This window comes from Delphinus delphis, chromosome 6 (assembly GCF_949987515.2).
Source record: "Delphinus delphis chromosome 6, mDelDel1.2, whole genome shotgun sequence".
Taxonomy (NCBI): domain Eukaryota; kingdom Metazoa; phylum Chordata; class Mammalia; order Artiodactyla; family Delphinidae; genus Delphinus; species Delphinus delphis.
Window position 1 is genome coordinate 112,620,076 of NC_082688.1, and position 22,868 is coordinate 112,642,943.

General features: G+C 37.3%; 1 protein-coding gene across 3 annotated transcripts in view; it reads left to right on the top strand.

Annotated features, from left to right (window-relative positions):
- NEK1 (NIMA related kinase 1) overlaps nt 1-22,868 on the top strand; it is a 231,692-nt gene that overhangs the window by 186,893 nt on the left and 21,931 nt on the right. For all 3 annotated transcript variants that reach the window (XM_060015311.1, XM_060015312.1, XM_060015309.2), the window contains 4 exons: nt 6,110-6,286; nt 8,485-8,605; nt 14,551-14,639; nt 15,735-15,967. In XM_060015311.1, the coding sequence (XP_059871294.1) occupies nt 6,110-6,286; nt 8,485-8,605; nt 14,551-14,639; nt 15,735-15,967 (620 nt within the window). The remainder of the gene's footprint in view (nt 1-6,109; nt 6,287-8,484; nt 8,606-14,550; nt 14,640-15,734; nt 15,968-22,868) is intronic.

Genomic DNA, 22,868 nt, shown 5'->3' on the forward strand with positions numbered 1-22,868 from the left:
TGTGTGTGTGTGTTAGAAATCGCTGCTGTCCTGCGGTGTCCAATCTTCCCTCCTTCTTTATTAGTACTAGCATCTCCCCATGCCCCCACGCCCACTTTGGATTTGGGTTGGCACATGACTGCCTAGGCAGAGTCATCATTTCCCAGCTTCCTTTTGCAGCTGGGTGTGGCCGTGGGAATAGGTTGTATCCAGAGTAAAATAGCCGTTCATATGGCTTTTAATTCTTTTTCCAGCTTTATTGAGTTATTATTGACAAATTTTAAAAATTATATATATGTAAGGTTTACAAAATGGTGTTTTGTCATAAGTATACCTCGTGTAATGATCACCACGATCAAACCAATGAACACGCCCATCACCTCACATAGTTAGCATTTTGTGTGTGTGATGCGAACACTTAAGATTTACTTTCTTACCAAATTTCAAGTGGACTATACATTATTGGCAACGGTAATTAACCATGCTGTGTATTCGATCTCTAGAAGTTTATGCATCTTATGACTGAAGGTTTGTACCCTTTGCCAACATCTCTGCATTTTTCCCACCTCCCAGCCCCTGGCAACCACCATTCTACTGTCTGTTTCTGAGTTCGACTTTTTTAGATTCCAGTCATAAGTAACATCATGCAGTGTTTGTCTTTTTGTGTCTGACTTATTTCACTTAGAATAGTATCTTCCAAGGATTTCCTTCATGCTTAAGGCTGAGTAATATTCCACTGTGTGTGTGTGTGTGTGTATATATATAAATATATATATATACCACAATTTCTTTATTCACTCATTGACACTTAGGTTGTTTCCATGTTTTGGCTACTGTGAATAATGCTGCAGTCAACATAGGAGTACAGATACCTCGTCAAGATACTGATTTAATTTCCTTTGGATAAATACTCAGAAGTGGAATTGCTGGATCATATGGTAGTTCTATTTTGAGTTTTTTGAAGAACCTCAGTACTGTTCCCCATAGTGGCTGCACCAATTTACATTCCCACTAACAGTGCACAAGGGTTTCCTTTTCTCCACATTCTCATCAGTATTTGTCATCTCTTCTCTTTTTGATAATAGCTGTATTAACAAGAGTGAGATGATCTCTCACTGTGGTTTTGATTTGCATTTCCCTGATTATTAGTGATATAAGCCACCTTTTCATATATCTGTTAGCCATTTATATGTCTTCTTTTGAGAAATGTCTATTGAGTTCCTTTGCCGATTTTTAAATTGCTGTCATTAATTAATAATGGCAAAAAATATTTAATTTGTCCATCTTTTTGCTTTTGAGTTGTTTGAGTTACTTAAATATTTTAGGTGTTAATCTGTTATCAGGTATATAATTTGCAAATATTTTCTCCCATTCCGTAGGTTACCTCTTTATTTTGTTGATTTTTTCCTTTGCTGTGCACAAGCTTTTACTCATGTAGACCCACTGTTTTGTTTTTGTTTGTGCTTTGGTGTCATATCCAAAAATTTCTTACTAAGATGCATATGCTCTTTTTTGAAGTGCCTATTCAAATGTCTTGCCTATTTTTCCATTATGTTGTTTTCCCTTTGGTTTTCAGGAGTTCTTTGTATATTCTGGATAGAAGCCTTTTGTTAGTTACATGTGTTCTAAATATATTTTGTCTTTTAGTGGCTTGTCCTTTTAAACTTGTCCTTAGAAATGCAAACTGTAAACCAAAGGACTGAATAAATTGGACTATAATAAAATTAACAACTCCTCTTCAAAAAATGCCATTTAGTAGAATGTTGAATAGAAGGGTCATGTTCTTGATTCAAGGGAGTAAGTGTATCATGTTAACTCAAGTCTTTTTTGAAAATACCCATTTTCAGATTAATGAATTCCCTTCTAGTCTTATTTTAAAAAGTCAATTAAATTTTATCTCACCCTTTTTCTGACTTAATTAAGATGATTGTATGATTTTTCTCCTTGATTATATTAATGTAACAAATAATATTGATTGATTTTCAAATATTAAGCAGGACTTGTCAATATTATCACTTTTTTTTCATTGTTACCAGTCTTACAAGTTAAGATTCCATTTGTGATTTTCTGATTGTGAGTGAATTTCATCATGTCACAGTCTTTTGGCCATTTTGCTTTGCTTCTCTGTAAATTGTGTGTATATTCTTTGCCTTTTTTATATTACATTTCCAATTTTTTTTCTTGTGAATTTTTAATCTGGTATAAATAACCTTTATCTAGTATATCATCACAGTTTTTTTCCACCCTCTGCTATTTCACTTATTTTTATGCTATTTTTGGCCATACAGAGTTTTTTTTTTCTTTTTTTAAAATTTCCATGCAAGTATATCTTTTATTTATATCTTCTGAATTTCCTTTATTGGGTGAAAAATTTGGCAAATCTTTGGATTAGATAGATAGATAACAGGCATGTGTACACATTTGCATGCATGTACGTATATAATCTTTAACCTAGTTGGAATTCTAAAATATTTTCCTTGGTTGTTTTTATTTTACTTTTTTTATAGTAGTATTTTTTAAAATAATTAAGTTATTTATTTATTTAATTTTGGCTGTGTTGGGTCTTTGTTGCTGTGCGCAGGCTTTCTCTAGCTGCGGCGAGCATGGGCTACTGTTCATTGCAGTGTGCGGGCTTCTCATTGTGGTGGCTTCTCTTGCTGTGGAGCATGGGCTCTAGGTGCATGGGCTTCAGTAGTTGTAGCATGCGGGCTCAGTAGATGTGGCTCGCGGGCTCTAGAGCGCAGACTCAGTAGTTGTGGCGCACGGACTTAGTTGCTCTGCAGCATGTGGGATCTTCCCGGACCAGGGCTCGAACCCACATCCCCTGCATTGGCAGGTGGACTCTTAACCACTGTGCCACCAGGGAAGTCCCGTCCTTGGTTGTTTTTAGACAATTGTTATTTCAAAGGAATTTTAAGTTCACTTTATCTAATTGAGTTTTATGATTAGAATTGTATTACATTTGTATATTGATTTTTGGAATTTTTTTTCTTTAAATTTTTGGCTGCACCCCGCGGCATGTGGAATCCCCGACCAGGGATCGAACCCACACCGCCTGCATTGGAAGGCGGAGTCTTAACCACTGGACCACCAGGGAAGTCCCCATGATTTTTGGAATTTTTTTTATTTCAAGAATTTAAATATGTCTTTCTTTTTGCACCAGTCTTGTTCTGTGTTTTTCAGTAACATTTTGTTTTGTTCGTTTAAGTTCTAAAACCTTTTTTGGTAAATTTATTTTTATACAATGGGTATATTTTTGTCTTTATTATAATATAGATGATGTATTTTTTCCATTTCCCTAGGTTGTTATTTCTCGTTAAAATAAAGCTATTCTTTCTGTTACCCAGCTATGTAAAATTTTATAGCCAGACTCCTTACTGAATTATTTCATTAAATCTATTAAGGTTTTTTTTGACATCGTAAATCTTATAAATGTGCAGATTATCTCATCAGTAATAAGAAATAGGGTTTTTTGTCCAGTATTTATTTGATTATTCCCTTTCCTTCTCACTGCATTGTTAGACCCTCCAGAGCAATCTTCAGTAATCATAGCGCTATCTGGCATCCTTGTTCCTGGTTTTAATAGACACTATTTTATAGCAGAACACTTAGACTGAATGAGCAGAGCACAGATGTGACCTCTGCCACTGTCACATTGTCGATGAGGCTTGGTGAAGGGAAGATGTTCCAGAACATGGGCAGCACTGTAGTTCTGTTCTCATTGACCAGGAAGAAGTAAGAAGTAAAGCAGCTCACAAGCACCTGTACACAACTGTTTTTCCTAAGGAGTTAACTGAACCAGGCAGTGCCTGCTAGCCCAGTGTTATAGAAGGACATGGGCAACACCAAGGCCCCACCTGACTTCAGTGATGATGAATTGAAGTTGGGACCAGGCAGCAAGGCTCTGTGTTTTTCTCCAACTGTTCCAGCCACATGTGTTCAGACACGACAGGCAGAAGATGGAATTGATGTGGAGTTGGGGTTTTGCCGTGAATACCGTGAGTTGAGGATGTATGGAAGAGAATGTTTTTAATGATGGGCTGTAGATGGATTTTAATGGGGACGATGGGGAGAGAAGCCATGGTAGGATCAGTGCATTTTAGGTCCTGGTCGGGTAACATTCTTTAGAGTTGGGGTAGTAGAGGGAGGTGAGTGGAAACACAGGATGTTGGGAATTAGAAGGTGGGGTATTTAACAGTGAACTTTTTGAGGAGCTGTACTGAATGACAGGATCTCCAAGATGTGAGCATTGGAGTGACCGAGGGAGGGAGAAGAAAACATCATGGACATGTACTGACCAGCCCAGATAGATACAGGAAGGCTTATTGGTGCAGACAGAAGTCCAGCAGATTAGCTAAGACAGAATGGGTGTTAGGGGGGCTCCCAGTAGTGAGCTGGAAAGGAGCTTCTCCAGGGAATGGACGGGACTGCCCTGGGCATCTTCCAGGTAACTGCAGTCATCTTTCTGAGCTGAATCCATCCTCTCCTGGTGTCAGTTTAAAGTATGGGAAGTCTCTGAGCAATTACCAGAAACACAAAAACACTTAGTTCATAATTTTAAAAATATCATTTGGACATAAATATATCATTCTGACATTTATATATATATGTAAAAGTTTCATCTAAAGGAAAAGGCAAGTAAGCCACCTTAGAAATGTATGTTAGCCACCTTAGAAATTTATTTTTGTTTATTTGTTTATTTGTTTTACCACTTGGTTTTTTTAGCTTTATTGACTATTACCAAGTTTCAGTGTTTCAAATAATTACTGCAACTGGGACATTAAAAATACAAACGAACATGCCAAAATAATTGTATTCTGAATGTTATGTATAATATTATATATTTTATATTATATAAAGGGTTTTATACATAAAGGTAAGATTTGATTTATGATTATTGAAAATTCAAAAATATGTTTGAACAAAACATTCCTATGCATACATACACAATAACTCAACTGGGATAATCAAAACCATACATGAGTGTGGTTATTAAAAAATAAAATTACATTCATACAACAATGGTAGAAATTGAAATCTTTTTATTAATTTGAGAGTATTATTACAACATCACACACATATGAATGATGTAATCTAATTCCGTATATTTAAGAATCTTTATGCTTGACACTGAAATATGTCTCTATCCCATGGGAAGTTTTTGATTTAAAATTTTTTTATTTTAAGGGATTTTTATAATTCATAATCATTAACATCTCTATCCATGGGCATAATGCAGACCCAATCCCAGCAAATAGAAAAGTCATGCGGGTCAACCATATCACATGTGTATTTCACCATAGTTTTAGAAAAATATCCTTTTCAATTGTACAGTTTGGTCATGCTTCATAGTCATGCTTGTCATCAGTGATTACAGATGAGGCACAGAGCTTAGAGGGTAATATATATTGCTGTAGAGAACTAGGTACTAGAGCAGCGGTATCACTGGGTGCTCATGTGGAGACCACCACCCAGACACGCTAAATTAGCTATTAACCTAGGTGTCAGACTTTCAAAAAAGTTAGTGCACTGATGTGTACTAACTTGCTTATTTTTTTTTGTTTGTTTGTTTTTTTGTGGGGTTTTTTTTTGCGGTACACGGGCCTCTCACCGCTGTGGCCTCTCCTGTTGCGGAGCACAGGCTCCGGACGCGCAGGCTCAGCGGCCATGGCTCACGGGCCCAGCCACTCCGTGGCATGTGGGATCTTCCCGGACCGGGGCATGAACCCGTGTCCCCTGCATCGGCAGGCGGACTCTCAACCACTGCGCCACCAGGGAAACCCCTAACTTGCTTTAATGCTGAAATGTCTAAGTCCAGAATACTTGTCAAGTGAGTTTTAGTACTATCTCACTTTTAAATTTAATGAGAGCTGTGATTTTAAGTAAAGGCAAACATTTTTCTAACTAATCTGAAAAGCCTGAAAAACAATGTCTTCATAACAAAAATGCCTTTCCAGTTTGAATTGTGTGCCTATCATGTGCCTTAATCATTTATTAATTTCTAGTACATTACAGAACTTACCCAGTAATTACCTGCTGTAATAATGAACTTTGTTCTAAGTGCTGTTACAGACAAAATTCAAGTCACTTTGAGAATGTAGCATGATTTTTCATCTTTTTGTTGTTTCAGAGATTTCTCCTCAAGGGGAGGAGTGCAAACCCTTAATTACTGGAGAAGAAAAAATAAAATGTATTTCACCTGAAATGAATCCATCAGCTACTGTTGATTCTTCTGTTGAGACAGACAGTCCAAACTTTAGTGAGCCATCTCCACAGACGGCATTGAAACCAGAAGGAAATTTGGATGGTATGTTTTAATGGAGCAAAATGAGATTGATTTGATTTAATAAGACTTTAATGTCTTCTTTATAAACAGATCTTCAAAATATGTATATATGTTTGGGTGATTCATCTCAAATTAAGTTCACTCTTTTTTCTAGTAACTGGTCTTTTTTTTTTTATCGCCACATAGCAAATCACCCCAAAACCTCGTGTTAAAAGAACAGCCATTTTACTCTGTCTCCTGATTTTGTGTGTTGGGAATTGAGTCAATGTCTGGCTCAGCCATGTGCTTTTCTAATCCATGTGCTCTTGTCTCTGTGATCATCTGGTCTCATGGGTCCGAGAGGGCTTAGCTGGTGTCCTGACAGGTACAGCTCAGAGGCTGGGCCCGGCTCGCCCCTTCCGCTTCATGCAGTCTCCAGGCCTTTCTATGCACTCTTTCCAGCAGGGTGGTCTGACGTCTCACAGGGCTTCCAGATCCCCAGGTGGAAGCTGCTTGTACTTGTAGAAGCCGCTTGTTCTTGTAGAAGCTTTGTCATGGCAGCACCCCACCTTCAGATATGAAATTCTGTGTTACTTATCTAGGGCTACAAAGCAGATTGCTCCCCGAACTTAGTGACTTAAAAGAACTGTTTTATCTCACACTTTTGTGCATAAGGAATTGGGAAGGTTCTCCTCCTCCTTGTGGCATCAGCTGGCATCGCTCAGTGGTGTTGAGCTGTCAGCTGCACCTCCTTGGAGGGTGGGAGATGGTGTCACTCCCACTTGTGGCATCTCGGCAGCGCTTGGCTGGGCCTGTTCCACTGCGTCCCGCCCCTTAGCTTAGTGTCAGGGCCTTGCCATGTGGTCTTTGCAGGATCGTTAAAGTTCTTTCATTGTGGCTTAGGCTTCCAGATTCCAAGGTGGAAGCTGCCAGTTCTCTTCAAGGCTGGACGTGGAACTGGCTTACAAGACGCCAGCTGTACTCAGCTGGTCCAGGCGATCTCACTGACAGGGCAAACTCAAGGAGAGGGGCAAAAGAGTCCCTTCTAGATGAGAGGAACGCTGGACACCTTGCTTCATGTGTGGTTGTCTTTAATTCACCATAGTAATTTAATAGTTACGTAAATAGTCTTATTCATTAGAATCATAGTTAACATGTACCTTACGCCTTTTCTTAAAAAGAAACAAAGAAAAACCCTGTTAGGCATATAACAGAGGCTGTATAGCCTAATACAAGAGTTGGCAACTTCTTCTAAGAGAGTCACATAGTAAATACTTTCGACTTTATGGGCAGTACATTGACAAATCTAGTTTGTAGAATGAGTCATATTGATAGGGCTTAAGGTGTTAGAGAACAAATACTCATTTAAAAAAAATTTTAAGGATCCCCCTCCCCCAATTGCTTACCTCGTATGCATGACCAAAAAATCATTTGAGTGAAAGATAAGAACTTTAAAGATTGGTACAGTACCAATCATCTTTCTAAACTGGACAGCTGATTGGAAACTTTTAAAATACAGAAGGAAAGAGTATCTGGATTTGAGGAAAAAAAGCGGTGGTCATGGTGGCTGAAATAAGAACTGGAGAAGAAAAAGAAAAGTTAACAAATGAAGACAGAAACCATTTCTCATTACTATTTACTTCTAGGAGCTATCACCCAGTTGAAAAATGAGCCACTGCCAGAAAACAGAGGTAGTACCCTGGTTGTTAATTGTCTGAGAGTCTAGGGAAATAGATTTAGTGCACTCCAATTATGTTCTCAATATCATTGTAAAAGTCCAGGTAATGGGGTGTTTGGTGTTTTTTTGTTTGTTTTTTTTGATGATTGAACTTTCCCATCAGTAACTAATCAATAATATCTTCTCCCCTTCCATATTTCTAACCACAGATAGTGTTGTTCTTTAAACTAGTTTTTATACCTTCAAGAAAGCAATTTACATATTACTGAAATTTTAATGAAGAGAAAATTTTTTATAATAATCAAAATACAGTGTACTGTATTTCTTTGGGGTATTTTTATTGCAGTGAAAATGCACAAGGAAAAGTCTGTTATTTCAGAAACAACTAGAGAGTTAACACAGTAAGATTAAAGATCTATAGATAAAATATTAAATTTTTCATTGTAATTACTATTAATACTTTAGCCTAAAACTAGGTATGATAATTTATAGGAGGTTTATTCCATTTTCTCTAAATGGATTTTGCTTTGAGACCTCTTTCTTGTTATGTTTCGCCGTGCAGAGCCTGATGACTTGGAAGCAGAATTTCTACAGGAGCCAAGTAGAGCAGACGGGGACGGTGGCTTGCAATGCCCTGTACTCGACGTGTGGGTTAGTGAGATTAAAGAAGCAAAGGAGGCTGAGTACGTTACCTCTTTCTTACATTTCAAAACCTGGTCCCTTTTTGTAATACCTTTTAAAGAAATAGTGTAATAACCCAATATTATATTAAATCGTATTATAATACCTTATAAAAATAGTTTAGGGCTTCCCTGGTGGCGCAGTGGTTGAGAGTCCGCCTGCCGATGCAGGGGACACGGGTTCGTGTCCCGGTCCAGGAAGATCCCACATGCCGCGGAGCGGCTGGGCCCGTGAGCCATGGCCGCTGCCCCTGCGCGTCTGGAGCCTGTGCTCCGCAACGGGAGAGGCCACAGCAGTGAGAGGCCCGCGTACTGAAAAAAAAAAAAAAAAAAAAGTTTAATTTGGGAATAGATATTACATTCATGTGGTTCAGAAATCCGCAAGTGTATAAAGATAAACAATGAAAAGTCTCTTTCCCACTTCTATCTCCATCCAGCAAATTCCCACTCTCTCCTCTTTCCAGACATGTTTAATAGTAATGAATATTAACATAAACAGAAGCAGAAGTGAATATACAGTCTCCCTCGCTTTTAAATACAGTTGTTAGTATAATGTACACATTTTTTATTTTAGTCAGTAACCTGGGAATTTTTTCATACTAACACACAGAGAGCTTCCTCTTTTTTTGTTATTTCATGGCTATGTAGTAGTCCATTGTATGAATATACTATAACTCTGATTAGTCTCCTACAGTAGTTGATACTACAAATGATGCTATAGTGGATAACCTAAATAATAAGGGTATTTTACATGTATATAAGTACAGTCATCCCCCCTTATTCAACAGGGTTTCGCTCTTCATGGTTTCAGTTACCTGCCATCAACCACAGTCTGAAAATATGAAATGGAAAACTCCAGAAATACACATTCATAAGTTTTAAATTGTGTGCTGTTCTGAGTGGTGTGACATATCCTGCTGTCCCCATGTTTCCTGTGCAGGATGTGAACCATCCCTTCATTCAGCCTGTCCATCAGCCTGTCCACATGTGTGTGCTACCTGCGTGTCAGTCACTTAGTAGCCGTCTAGGTTATTAGATCTGCTGTCTGGGTGTCCCAGTGCTCGTGTTCATGTGACCGTTATTTTGCTTAATAACAGCCCGAAAGCACAAGAGTAGTGATGCTAGCAGTTCGGATGTGCCAAAGAGAAGCCACAAGATGCTTCCTTTAAGTGAAAGGTGAAAGTTCTCAACCTAACAGAAAGAAAAAAATCGTATACCTGAGGTTGCTAAGGTCTATGTTAAGAATGAAACTTCTATGAAGTTGTGAAGATGGAAAAGGAAATCTGTGCTAGTTTTGCTGTCGAACCTCAAACTGCAAAAGTTACACCTACAGGGCTTCCCTGGTGGCGCAGTGGTTGGGAGTCCGCCTGCCGATGCAGGAGATACGGGTTTGTGCCCCGGTCCGGGAGGATCCCACGTGCCGCGGAGCGGCTGGGCCCGTGAGCCATGGCCGCTGAGCCTGCGCGTCCGGAGCCTGTGCTCTGCAACGGGAGAGGCCACAACAGTGAGAGGCCCGCGTACCGGGGAAAAAAAAAAAAAAAAAGTTACACCTACAGGGTGTGATAGGTGCTTAGTTAAGATGAAAAGGAATTAAATTTGTGGGTAAAAGGCATGAACGGAAAACATAGTTTGGTTCTGTCCATGTTTCAGGCATCCACTGGGGGTCCTGAACTATATCCCCCTGTGGGTAAGGGGGGACTACTGTGTATCTGGAGGATAGAGACAAAGAAGTATGATTTTATAAATGCAATTATTATTCTCCCCAGGGATTGTACTAGTTTATGCACTCAGAAAGAATGTATGAAACCTCCTGTTTTCCCCACAGCCTTTCCAAGCTTTTATTACCAAAGTTTTTGATTTTTGCCAATCTGATAGGTAAAAAGTAGTATCTCAGTTTGGGGTCTTAGTTTATCTCTTTTTATTAGTAGAGTTGAGCACATCTTTTCAGATGTTTAAGTCGCATTTGTATTTCCTTTTCTGTGAATTCCCTGTTTACATCTTTGACCCATTTTTAAAATTTGGTTGGTCTTTGATAAATTTAAGAACTCCTTAAATATTTGCCTTGGTTATTTTGTGAATTGTAACTATTTTTTCACTGTTGGTCACTTACGTTTTATTTTTTTGCCATGCAGAAGTTTTTTGGTTGCTTGTTTTTACGTTGTCATGTTTACCTGGATTTTGATAATTATTCAGAGAAACTTGGTTTTCTCTAAGGTTTTGAAAGAGTATTTCAGTCTTTTCTTCTGGTAATTTCATGTAGGCACTTCTTACATTTACCTCTTTGATCTATTTGGAATTTATCCTGGTGTCCATGGACTCGGTTTTTCTTCCAGATGGCTACACAGTTGTCGTAACTCCATTTATTAAAGAGCCCACCTTTCCTGCACAGATTTAAAATGCCACTTTTAATATGTACTGAATTTTCTTAATTATTTGGGTTCATGCATATACTTTATTTTCCTGTTCCATTGATCTTTGTTCAGTGTGCTGGTACACACTGTTTTAATTAAAATGTAAAAGATATTTTAAGATCATGTAAGGCTTATTCACTTTCATCGCTCTTCTTGCCTGTATAACTTTTCATCTGAATTTAGAATTTATTAAATTTAGCCCACCTTCCCTCACATAAAAAAAATCAGTTTATATTTTATCGGGACGCTATCATTAATTAATGCAGGGACATGAACATGCTGTGTGTGTTCTTCCTGTCCAAGAAGAACAGAATAGGCCTTGTTTTATGATCAACTTGGGAGTTTTCTTTATCTAGGCTTTGTGCTTTTATGGGTAAGCTTATTCCTAGCTTTATTATCTTTTGTTTGGTGTTGTAAATGGTGCCTATTCCTCTGTGAGATCTTGTAACTAGAAGGTTGTATATATGAAAGCTGTGGATTTCTTTATATTGATTTTGTACCCCACCATCTTACTGGTATCTACTATCGTTCATGATTTTCAGTTGAATCTTTTGTATTTTTCAGATATACAGTCATATCATATGAAAATAATGATGGCTTTATGTCTTTCCAGTTTTTTTGTTTGTTTGTTTGTTTTGCGGTACGCAGGCCTCTCACTGTCATGGCCTCTCCCGTTGCGGAGCACAGGCTCCGGACGCGCAGGTTCAGCGGCCATGGCTCACGGGCCCAGCCGTTCCGCAGCATGTGGGATCTTCCCAGACCGGGGCACGAACCCGTGTCCCCTGCATCGGCAGGCAGACTTTGAACTACTGCGCCACCAGGGAAGCCCTTTCCAGTATTTTTTAACACTCGTTTCTTTCTCTCCAGTTGCATTGCTTAGTATACCTTTTATACAGTGTTAAATATTGGAAATAGGGCTATCTTTGTCTTGTTCTTAATTTCAGTGAAATGATTCTAATGTTAACCCTCATTAGGCATGACTATAATTTCTAGCTCAGAGCAGTATTTACTCGTATTTTACTGGCTAAAAAAGTCAGGAGTGTATTTTGTCAAATGACCTTTCGGTATCTATGGATTTTGATAATTATGGAACCATTGGAACCATTCATATAGAATCATTCATATAATTGTTTTCCTTTATCTATTGGTATAATGAATTATATTAATAGGTTACCTAATATTGAACTATCCTGCATACCTTAGTAAACTCTACTTGGCCATGATGTGCTACTATTTTAATGTACTTCTGTTTGCTAATGCTTCATTTTAGGATTTTTGCATTAGTACTCTGGACAGTCATCTGTAGTTCCCTTTCGTCATGGGAAATCACTGTTGTATTTTGGTGTTCTTTTTATCTTCCTTCTTAAAAAGTAATTGGAAGTTCCTTCCTTTGCTGTGCTTGTAACAAGGATTGTCAAATGTTTTCTGTAAAGGGCCAGATTGTAAACTTTTTTGGCCGTGTAGACCATATGGTCTGTGATGCAGTTGTTCAATTCTGCCTTTGTTCTGCAAAAGCAGCCATAGGTAACACATAAACAGGTGAGCATGGCTGCTCCAGTGCAACTTTATCTGTGAAAACAAGAGGTGGGCTGGACTTGGACATGGATGCAAAGCTGTACAAGCATGTTTATTGCAAGAGAGTCATAGGAAATCATTTGAAATAGTCTAAATAATCATTAATATGGAAGTACCTAAAATACTGTTCTCAATATACTGCATAGTGGGTATGCAGCACTGAAATAAAATGGAGCTCTATGTATTAATGTGGAAATATGTCAAAATATTGAATGATTAACAGAATAAAATTATATTGAATAAAAAACATTTCCATATATATGAGTAATGCTATGATAATCCTATTAAAATTATTATATATCCTTAAGTGAATATACATGTATGTAAATTTAAGGGAAAAGTATGGTAAGATGTACACAAAACTGATAACAGTAAAGGCAACTGGGAATTGAGTGGTTAGGGGACTCCTAAAAGAATCACTTTTTTTTAATTAAGGTAAAATTTATCATTTTAATCATTTTAAAGTATACAATTTGCCACTATATGGTTCCAGAACATTCTCTCAACCCCAAAGGAACGCCTGTGCCCATAAGCAGCCACTCCCCATGTTCCCCTCCCCCAGCCCCTGGCACCACTGATCTGCTTCTATCTCTGTGGATTTGCCTATTCTGGATTTGACATTTCCTGTGGAACCGTACAGTGTGTGGCTTTTTGCATCTGGCTTCTTTTACTTATCATACTGTTTGCAAAGCTTATCTGTGTTTTAGTATGTATCAGTTCTTCATTCCTTTTTATAGCTGGATAATATTCCGTTATATGAATATACCCTATATGTTTATCCATTGAGCAGTTGACGACATTCAGCAGATGATGGTGGGTCATTTCCAAAGTTACTTCTGCCTTTTGGTTCTTTTGAAAAGTACTGCTATGAACATGGTGTACAATTCTACGTTTGCACACCTGTATTCAGTTCTTTTGAGTATATATATTTAAGAGTGGAATTGCCACAGCATATGGTAATTTTATGTTTCACTTTTTGAGAAACCAAGGAACATTACATTTCAAATGAAGAAATGTATTACTTGTATGATTAAAAATAAAGAAAAACTTTTAGAAATAAAAATAGAAAATTGCTCAAAATTTAAAACTGAAAAATCATTTAAATTTGAAATGGACTAAAAAGTACTAGCAAAATTAAAACTGCCTTATAAACGAAAACCCCAGAAATAAATTACTGGCAACTTTTGCGATATATTTTTCTAGTTTTTACATTTTTGTTAAAAAATGAATACATCCATTTAGTTCCCAGCATGTATTGAGATAAAAATTGTGAGTCCTTCTTTACATAAATCAGTTCATTCCCTTTAAGGGTTAAAACGTTTTTGTGCATATTATTCTATTCCTTTTACTGTGCTACCCAGCATTTTTTCAGATCCTAACACCATTTAATATAAATTGGTCTGAAAATTGCTTACTTAATAATATATCTTGACTATCATTCCATATCTGGTTATACAGATCTCTACTTCATTTTTTAAATAGCTGTATAATATTTCATAGTGTATATCATCATTGTTTTCTATTCTCTGATATTAAGGGGCATTTTGATTGCTTACAGAAGTGGTTCTCAAACATTGCAACATTTTAAAACAACTGTCTCAGCCTTATCCCCCAAAGTTCCTGACTCACAGGACTAGGGCAGGGCCTGAGAATTTGCATTTCACACAGGTCTCCATGTGTTGCTGACGTCTAGGGGCTGCACTTTGGGAACCACTGGGATGAGAATGTTGAGCCTGGTTGTTGTGAATAAGTGTGACTGGTGAAGGTTTGAACAGCTGAAACGTAGAATTGTGCTTATGAGAGACAGTGTGTGTGTAAGTGAGAAGAGTATTCAGAAGAGGGATCACAGGGCTCTAGTGAACTTGTGTTCCACTCTTTTTGTTTCTCCCACACTTTTGTATTTGAGAGTGTTTTATTTCTAGTAAACCATGTTTTCGTAACTGGTGTTTCTATTTGTGGCAGGTTGGAAGATAGGATCACCATTCAGCAAAATGAAGTTTCTGAAGATGGAGCCCCGAGGAGCATGGATCCCCTTGGTGAAGTTCATGTAGGTGAGCATCACTGTATTGGCCTGATTACTTTCCGGAAGGTCGTTAGCACTAACCTGTTCTATTTGGACTATATATTAATAGAGAGCATTGCTAACCACTAATCTGAATTATCTAAAAAATATAATAGGCATAGAGCACTGGACTCCACATTTATTTTTTTATTATTTTTTTTGAAGTATAGTCGATTTACAATATTGTGTTAGTTTCAGGCGCACAGCATAGTGATTCATTTTCTTAATTTGCAGATTAGATTCCATTATAGGTTATTACAAGATATTGGGTATTGTACCCTGTACTATATTTGTTGGTTATCTATTTTATGCACAGTAGTGTGTATCTGTTAACCCCATACTCCTAATTTGTCCTTCCCACTCCCTCTCCCTTTCGGTAAACACAAGGTTGTTTTCTATGTCTGTGAATTTGTTTCTGTTTTGTACATAGCTTCATTTGTATTATTTTTTATATTCCACATATAAGTTATATCGTACAGTATTTGTCTTTCTCTGCCTGACTTATTTCACTAAGCATTATTTTCTCCAGGTCCATGTTGCTGCAAATGGCGGAATTTCATTCTTTTTATTGGCTGCTGGACTCTGCATTTATAAGCCTGTATTGTTTGGCAATGTGGGCAGTGTAACTTTTTGGTCAGTTGTCTTACTGAATGTTCAAAACAAAAAGAGTTGCTTGCCAAAGCTAAGCCAGTATCTCAGGACATTAAATAAGTGGTCGTCTTATTTCTAATAGTATTAATTAAAATATAAGAAGTACAATTTTTTAATATCTAACCTATAGGAACAAAGATAACCTGGAGCTGTTGAGTGTTTAAACAGTACTTTTTCACATGTCCTTGCATTTGTGTCACATTTTTGAACTTCTGTTATAATGGAAGAATTTAACAAGTTAAATCTCCTTTCTGAAAATAAAACATACCCGGTTAAAGATTATTTATAAGGTAATAAAGTCACATATATATTTGATTTTGTTTTTCATGGAGTTTTTTGCTATGATTCATGTTAAATAGTATACTTTTCCAGTATCACTTAGCACATTGAGTACTGTATAGACTTGTCATGTAATCTTTCCTTTATTCCACAGAACCTGGAGTGGATGGTTCTCCACACTCTGAGTGTGATGTAGATGAATCTATGCAACCAGAACCATTTTTCCATAAACACTTGAAAGCAGCCTCTCAAGTCCAGTCAGTCCTCTGTTCACCAGAAGAATCCTCTCCACTTCGATCTCACTCTGGTTCACCACGAAGAAATAAAAAACAGAATTCCTTGCTGATTGGACTTTCAACTGGTCTATTTGATGCAAACAACCCAAAGGCAAGTATGCTCCTCAGATGGAAAACGTTATCCATTTGAAAACATGGCACATTTACTATTTTTCTTTGATAAGCTATAATATTGAGTTTTAATCCCTTAAAAACACAAACACATACACACAAAAACACACTCATCAAAATAAACAGAAACAAGAAAACCCCTCCATCTTCTCTCCAATCCTGAAAAGAAATTGCCACTGAGAGTACAGCTAGGACAAAGGCTGCCTCGTTGGCTCCATGTGCAGGGTCTCTTCATAGGGTCTACTTTTATTTGAGCAGAACATCCCTCTTACACCCTCTTATTCTGTCCCCCTTTCCCATTCCCAACCCAAATTCCATTTTTAGTATTAGACTAAGCTTGAGCATTATGTCTTAAAGGGATAGAAGTGCTGTGTTGCCTAATTTATGCCTAGAAGGATTAGTAGGTGTGCATCTGCACTTTCTGGTAAAAGTTTTCCAGACCTCTTATCTGTTCTCACTCTCTGTTTTAAAAATAGGTAACCAATTTTTTTCTTATTAAGAGATTAGAACATATAGAAAATTTAGAAATGTAAGTAATCACGTATCATTTTGTTATATTACTTTTCATATATGTAATTTTTATATATATGTAACTTTTTAACAAAATAGGATATTCTGCATACTTTTTGTAACCTGCTTTTCTATTTAGTACATATTATAAAATTATTACAAATGTTATTTTTACAAAAACAGCATTTTGTCATATTGTCAAATATTCTCTCATATCCTTCTGAATGGCAACAAATTCCATTGTTCTGCTATATCATGCTTTCTTTAATCTGTTTTTATTGTTGGGCCTTTAGATTTCAATTTTTTTTGTTGTTATAACCACATTCATCTGTATCTTTGTTCATATTCACAATTATTTCCATAAAATAAATTTCTGTAAGTGTAATTCAAAAGAGTATATTGTATAATGTCTGATTTTCCTTCAAGAAACATGGTATAGTGCTATAAATAGTATGTGAGAGTTCATACTCTAAATAATACCAACTATTATCATTTACTTAAAAATTGTGTGTTTAATGAATGAGTAATGGTATCAACTCTTTAAAGTTTATATTTCTGTTTTTACCAGTGGGTTGAACATTTTTCATATATTTAACTCTGCATATGAATGAATTACCTGAATTCTCTTGTCCTTAACTGTTTTTAAAATATTTTTTAAATGAAAAATGATTTTCAGTTTAATTTTCCAGATGGATATGTTTTTACTTTGTGGAGTATTTTCTTATGATTTTCTTAAATGTAGAGACGGCTAAATTCTCTCACTTATCTGATAGCATTCAGATTTTCAAAGGTGTAAACTTAGTGAATCCTTGGTGGGCAGAAAAGGATCACCGTATGATTCATGTACTTACTTTTGTCATGAAGGTGTATAGCTTTCTTTATCCCAAAGCTTTTTAATAACTTACTGCTGTCTATAAAAGTTAATGGACTTTTAACTGAATAATACATTTGATTACTTGATTTCCTTTCATGACCTTAGTTCAGCCTTAGTAGTTCTGTAGAAGTACTTACTCTGGACTTACTCACAGCAAAGCAGATTTCATGTAGAGGGAGGGGACAAGAAAAATCTCTGGAAAATCAAAGCAATCTATAGCCATTTAAGGCAAGGACAGAAAGTCATGCCTGCCTGTCCCGTAAATTTCTGAGATCATGAGAGTTCATCACTGTGCCAAAATAGTAAATAATCAGTGTTCATAATGGTGGCTTTGAATCATGAAGAAAAGGTGAAAACTATTTATAAGCGTTTATATAATCCGTTTACTAAAATGGGATAATTTAACCTCCTACAGAGATTTTTGTTAAAAGATTTTTGTTTTTTTAAATGCTAAGTCATACTACTTTTGTCTCTTTTTTTATTAAAGGAAATCCTTCTTGAGCTTTGGATCCTAACCTCCCTCACCTTCTTAAAGAAGGCACTCCTTTACTTTTGCCCTCCAGCCTGCGTCATGAACGTCTTTCTCTGTGATGGGTTATTCCCACAGGACACCTGCTCTAACAGGTCCCACCATAAATGGCAAACTTCCTGTAAGCACACATCCTCCCCTGCTCCCACTGCACTTCTGTTTGTTGTATTTTTGCAGTGTCCCCACCACTCACTTCCCAGTACATTCCACTGTGGTTGTCAGCCCACTTCTCCACTGAAGCTTCTCTTGCCAAAATCACCAGTTACCAGTACATTATCAAGTTCCCTGTACCTTTTTCTCTCACCTTTCTTGACTTTTGTTTCAACAGAGTTGATATACACCTTCTTTTATAATCATTTTATCTGTAGGCATCCTGCGTATCATACTTTCCTGGTTTTCCTCTGCATTCATTGTCCCTTTCCGGTTTCCTTTGCTGCAGCCACTCCTACTAAAAGATCTCCTTAAAAGAGTATAGATTCTTCTGTCGTTGGGTGAATTGTTCTGTAAATGTCAAGATTAAGTCCAGTGGTGTTGTTCATGTTTTCTTTATCTTGACTGATTTTTTTTGGTCTATATTAACTATTAGTTGCTGAGAAAAGAAGATGGAAAATTTTAACTATACTTGCATAACTATCTATTTCTCCTTTCAGTTCTGTCAACTTTTGCTCCATGTATTTTGAAGCTCTGTTATTGACTGAATAAGAATTTAGTATTGTTCTGTCTTCTGGGTGAATTGATACATTTATTGTTATGAAGTGTCACTCTGGAATAGTGTTGTTCAAGTCTTCTGTATCCTTTTTCTTTTGTTTCTACTTGTTTATCAATTACTGGGAAAGCACTGTTGACATTTCCAGTCAATTGAACATAAATTAATAATATTTATGTCTTCTTTATAAATTGACCCCTTTATCATTATGAAATGACTCACTTTATCCCTGATCCTATCACCTTGTTCTGAAATCTACTTTGCCTGGTTTTAACATAGCCATTCTAGCTTTCTTATGCTTAGCGTTTATATGGTATATATTTTTACATCCTTTACTTTTTTTTTAAATTAATTTATTTACTTTTGGCTGCATTGGGTCTTCGTTGCTGCACATGGGCTTTCTCTAGTTGCGGTGAGTGGGGGCTACTCTCCATTGTGTTGTGCGGGCTTCTCATTGCAGTGGCTTTTCTTGTTGCAGAGCATGGGCTCTAGGCGTGTGAGCTTCAGTAGTTGTGGCATGTGGGCTCAGTAGTTGTGGCTCACAGGCTCTAGAGCATAGGCTCAGTAGTTGTAGCGCACGGGCTTAGTTGCTCCGCGGCATGTGGGATCTTCCCAGACCAGGGTTCAAACCTGTGTTTCCTGCATTGGCAGGCAGATTCTTAACCACTGCACCACCAGGGAAGTCCCTACATCCTTTACTTTTTTTTTTTTTTTTTTTTTTTTTGCGGTACGCGGGCCTCTCACTGTTGTGGCCTCTCCTGCTGCGGAGCACAGGCTCCGGATGTGCAGGCTCAGCGGCCATGGCTCACAGGCCCAGCCGCTCCGTGGCATGTGGGATCCTCCCAGACCGGGGCACAAACCCATGTCCCCTGCATCGGCAGGCAGACTCTCAACCACTGCGCCACCAGGGAAGCCCCATTTCTTTATTAAGAAATCATACTTATTTCATATAGACTTCTTGTAGTTGTCATAAAGTTGAGTCTTGCTTTTTAACACTCTGACAGTCTTTTAATTAAAGTGGTTAGACCATTTATATTTAGTGTAATTTTCAATATATTATCATTATGATTGAGTTTAAACTTATCATTTTGCTATTTGTTTTCTATTTGTCTCATTACTTCTTTCATTCCTTTTTTACTTTTATTCTCCCTTTTGGATTGAGTATTTTTAGTATTTTATTTAATCTCTACTATTTGCTTATAAAGTAGACTTTAAAAAATATTTAATGGTCATTCTCAGTTTTCAGTATAAATCTTTAGTTTATCCTGGTCTGCCTTCAAATATTGTACCGTGTCACGAATAACATCAGAGCCTTAAAACAGTACATTTCCATTCCCCTACTCTTGCCTATCCTTTGTGGAATTGTTGCCATGTGTTTTATTTCTGCATGTATTATAAATTCCACAATACATTTCTATTACTTTTGCGTTCAACATTCAATTATCTTTCACAGAAAGTAAAAATTGAGAAAGCAAGTCTTTTATATTTACATATTAACCATTTCTAACATTCTTCATCCCTTTGTGTAGAATTCGGATTTTTATCTGGTATTATTTTTCTACCACTTTAAGAACTTCTCTAACACTTCTTGTGTCCCTGTTGGTGATGATTTTTTTTTTAGCTTTTGTTTATTTAAAAACATTTTAATTTCACTTTCACTTTGAAAGGGTATTTCTACTAGATCTAGACTTACATTGTCTTCTGGGCTGCACTGTTTCTGACAAGAAACACCATAAATACAGTGGCAGCTTTCATAAGGCAGTTGTAACAGAGTGACTTAACAGAATTGAGAGTATAACACATAAATGAAGATTATTGAAGGTAAATTTGCAATAGGTCAGGATGAAATAGTGTAAAGATGAGACCTTCTAGTGATCTCATGTGGGGTGTAGAGTGGAAGACTGATCTCTATGAAAACGGGAGAATTTATTGTTATAGCAAATGCAGAGTGGGGGAAAGTAAATATTAATGTACAATTCACAAATAACACAAGTGCCTTAAATGTCTTCTTTTGATTTGCTAAAATATCAATTCTTAGAAAATGTCCATAATTTTTGCCTTTGGTAAGTGTTCATAATTTTTTAATGTTTTAAGTCCATTTTTAACCTTGTTTATGGGTTGAAGTGAGCAAGTATTTGTACAAGCTATTTTGAGGGTGTGGTGTTACCGTTGAATTGCAGTAAGCAGAAGCTAAACAAATGTGCTCATCATAAACTATTTTATAGTACAGCCAGAGGATTACTAACACATAATTTTATATTAAAAATACTACAGATGAAAAACTGAGTTGATGGAATTAAGTAGAATTTCATGTGAAGTTCTATTAGTGCAGCTACTACTAAATTCATTCATTCTTTATGTGGTTGTCTTCATTTTTGAGAAAAAATAGAACCAACAGTGAGAGATCTAAAGGAACTGCATTTTTTTAAATGTTTTAAGGTTTTCTAAAACACTGGTTTCCTGTTTGATTTATAATGGTACCAAATGCTAGCTGCATAAATGATCATACTACAAAAAATTTTGGAAAAAATGAGTCTGACTATAAATGAAGTAAGATCTCAGGCAACATGTTCTGGATTAATAACTATTTTCAGGAGGATTTCTTTCTATTAATGTCAGAACTATAGAATATTATTTAAACAATATGAAAGAAATCTAGTAGACTCAGAATTACAGAACTGGAAGTGTTCTTACATAAAATTCTTCCTATGAAGATGAATATCCTGTCTAAAACTTTAGCAGTCTGTCAGGGAAGACTATGAACATTAGGATTTTAGATATAGGACCTTCGGGAACTGTTGGATTGATGGGTGTGTAAACCCATTCCCAGAGGTACAGACCACTTGAAATTTCTTTCTAACCCTATTATTTTATGTTTGGTGATGAAGTTTATTTTAATTAATGACAGGAATAAACTAGAAATTGAGATGATTTTACCAGGGCTAAAATTTATCTCAGCCTAAAAAATATTGCATCCTTTTGTGCAGTCCCCTTGTATTTAGGTATATAATGCGTATATGCTATTTATTTTTATCGATTAGCATGTATCTGGGTAAACTGTTAGTGGCTGCATATTTTGCATACCCCGGGTTTATAATATATGTGGCTCAAACCATTAAAGTAACAAACAAGTCGAGCGTAAATTCTGCTGACAGTACCATTGTTAAGTGCTTTAACCAGGCAGTGTATCTGCGCCATCTTGTAGCGCATCACCATTTTTTTTCTCTTGAGTGCTGTGATATGTAAATTACGTTCAAATAATAGAAGTCTATTCCTTTTTATTCTCACTACCAGATTGTACCAATAAAATTGGCCAAGTATATACATTTTCATTAATGTGCCAAACATTGTGTGTTCTGCACAGTCTCCCATCTGGTGCTGGGCTCCTATCGGGGCCTTAGGAGTCACGTTTCAGATCTTACCGACCCCTTTAGGGTTGACCAGCCCTGAGACTGACTTCTGCAGATGTGTGTGCCGTAGCCCTGTCTGTCCGTCACGTTCCGACTGTGGAAAGGGTGCTGGACAGAGGCTGTTCCTGTTTTCCTGGTCTTATCCAACGCGGTTCACGTTTCAGGCACCTCCTCCGTGTTGTGCTGTCTCATCTCGGTGTGCTGGGCTCTTCCTCACCCTGCTGCTCCAGGTGCTGTCAGCGTGAACTTGGAGGTGCCTATCTTCCCAGCCGTCCTTTCTGGTGGGAAAGGCGCTCGCTGCTCGCAGTCCCTGCTTGCAGTCCGCTGCTCAGGGAGCCCCCAGTGGGCTCTTCTTTGCACTAACTGGAGGCCCTGCCTTAAGCTGTTGGCCACCCAGCATCTGTTAGGGCAAAGGGACACTAAGGGCCACCAGTTGTGTGGGGTGCTGCTTAGCCAAGCTTGGGCAAAAGTACCCGGAGCGCGTTGGACGTTGAGAAGTGAGAGGAAGACTCAGGAGGGGTGCTGTGGCCGAGGGGTGGCAGGGCTTGACCCAGCTCCATCCAGCTCCAGCTCCCTCCATGTGCACACCCCAGATAGACACCCTCCCTACCTTTTAAAGTCCACTTCACATTGAAACCCAAGCAGAACTCTCAAGCTTACTTTCATCACTGAAAAAACCCTGAGCTGAAGTTCAAGAGAAGTAGGTTCTCAGCTTAGGCAAGTCGCCCCTGAAGCTTCTAGCTTTAAATGGATGATCGATGTGTATATATAAATAACAAAATTATTATTAGCTCCAATTTTCTAATTTTTTCTCTCGTTTTAATCTTCTCACTGTCTCACTCCTAATAAGAT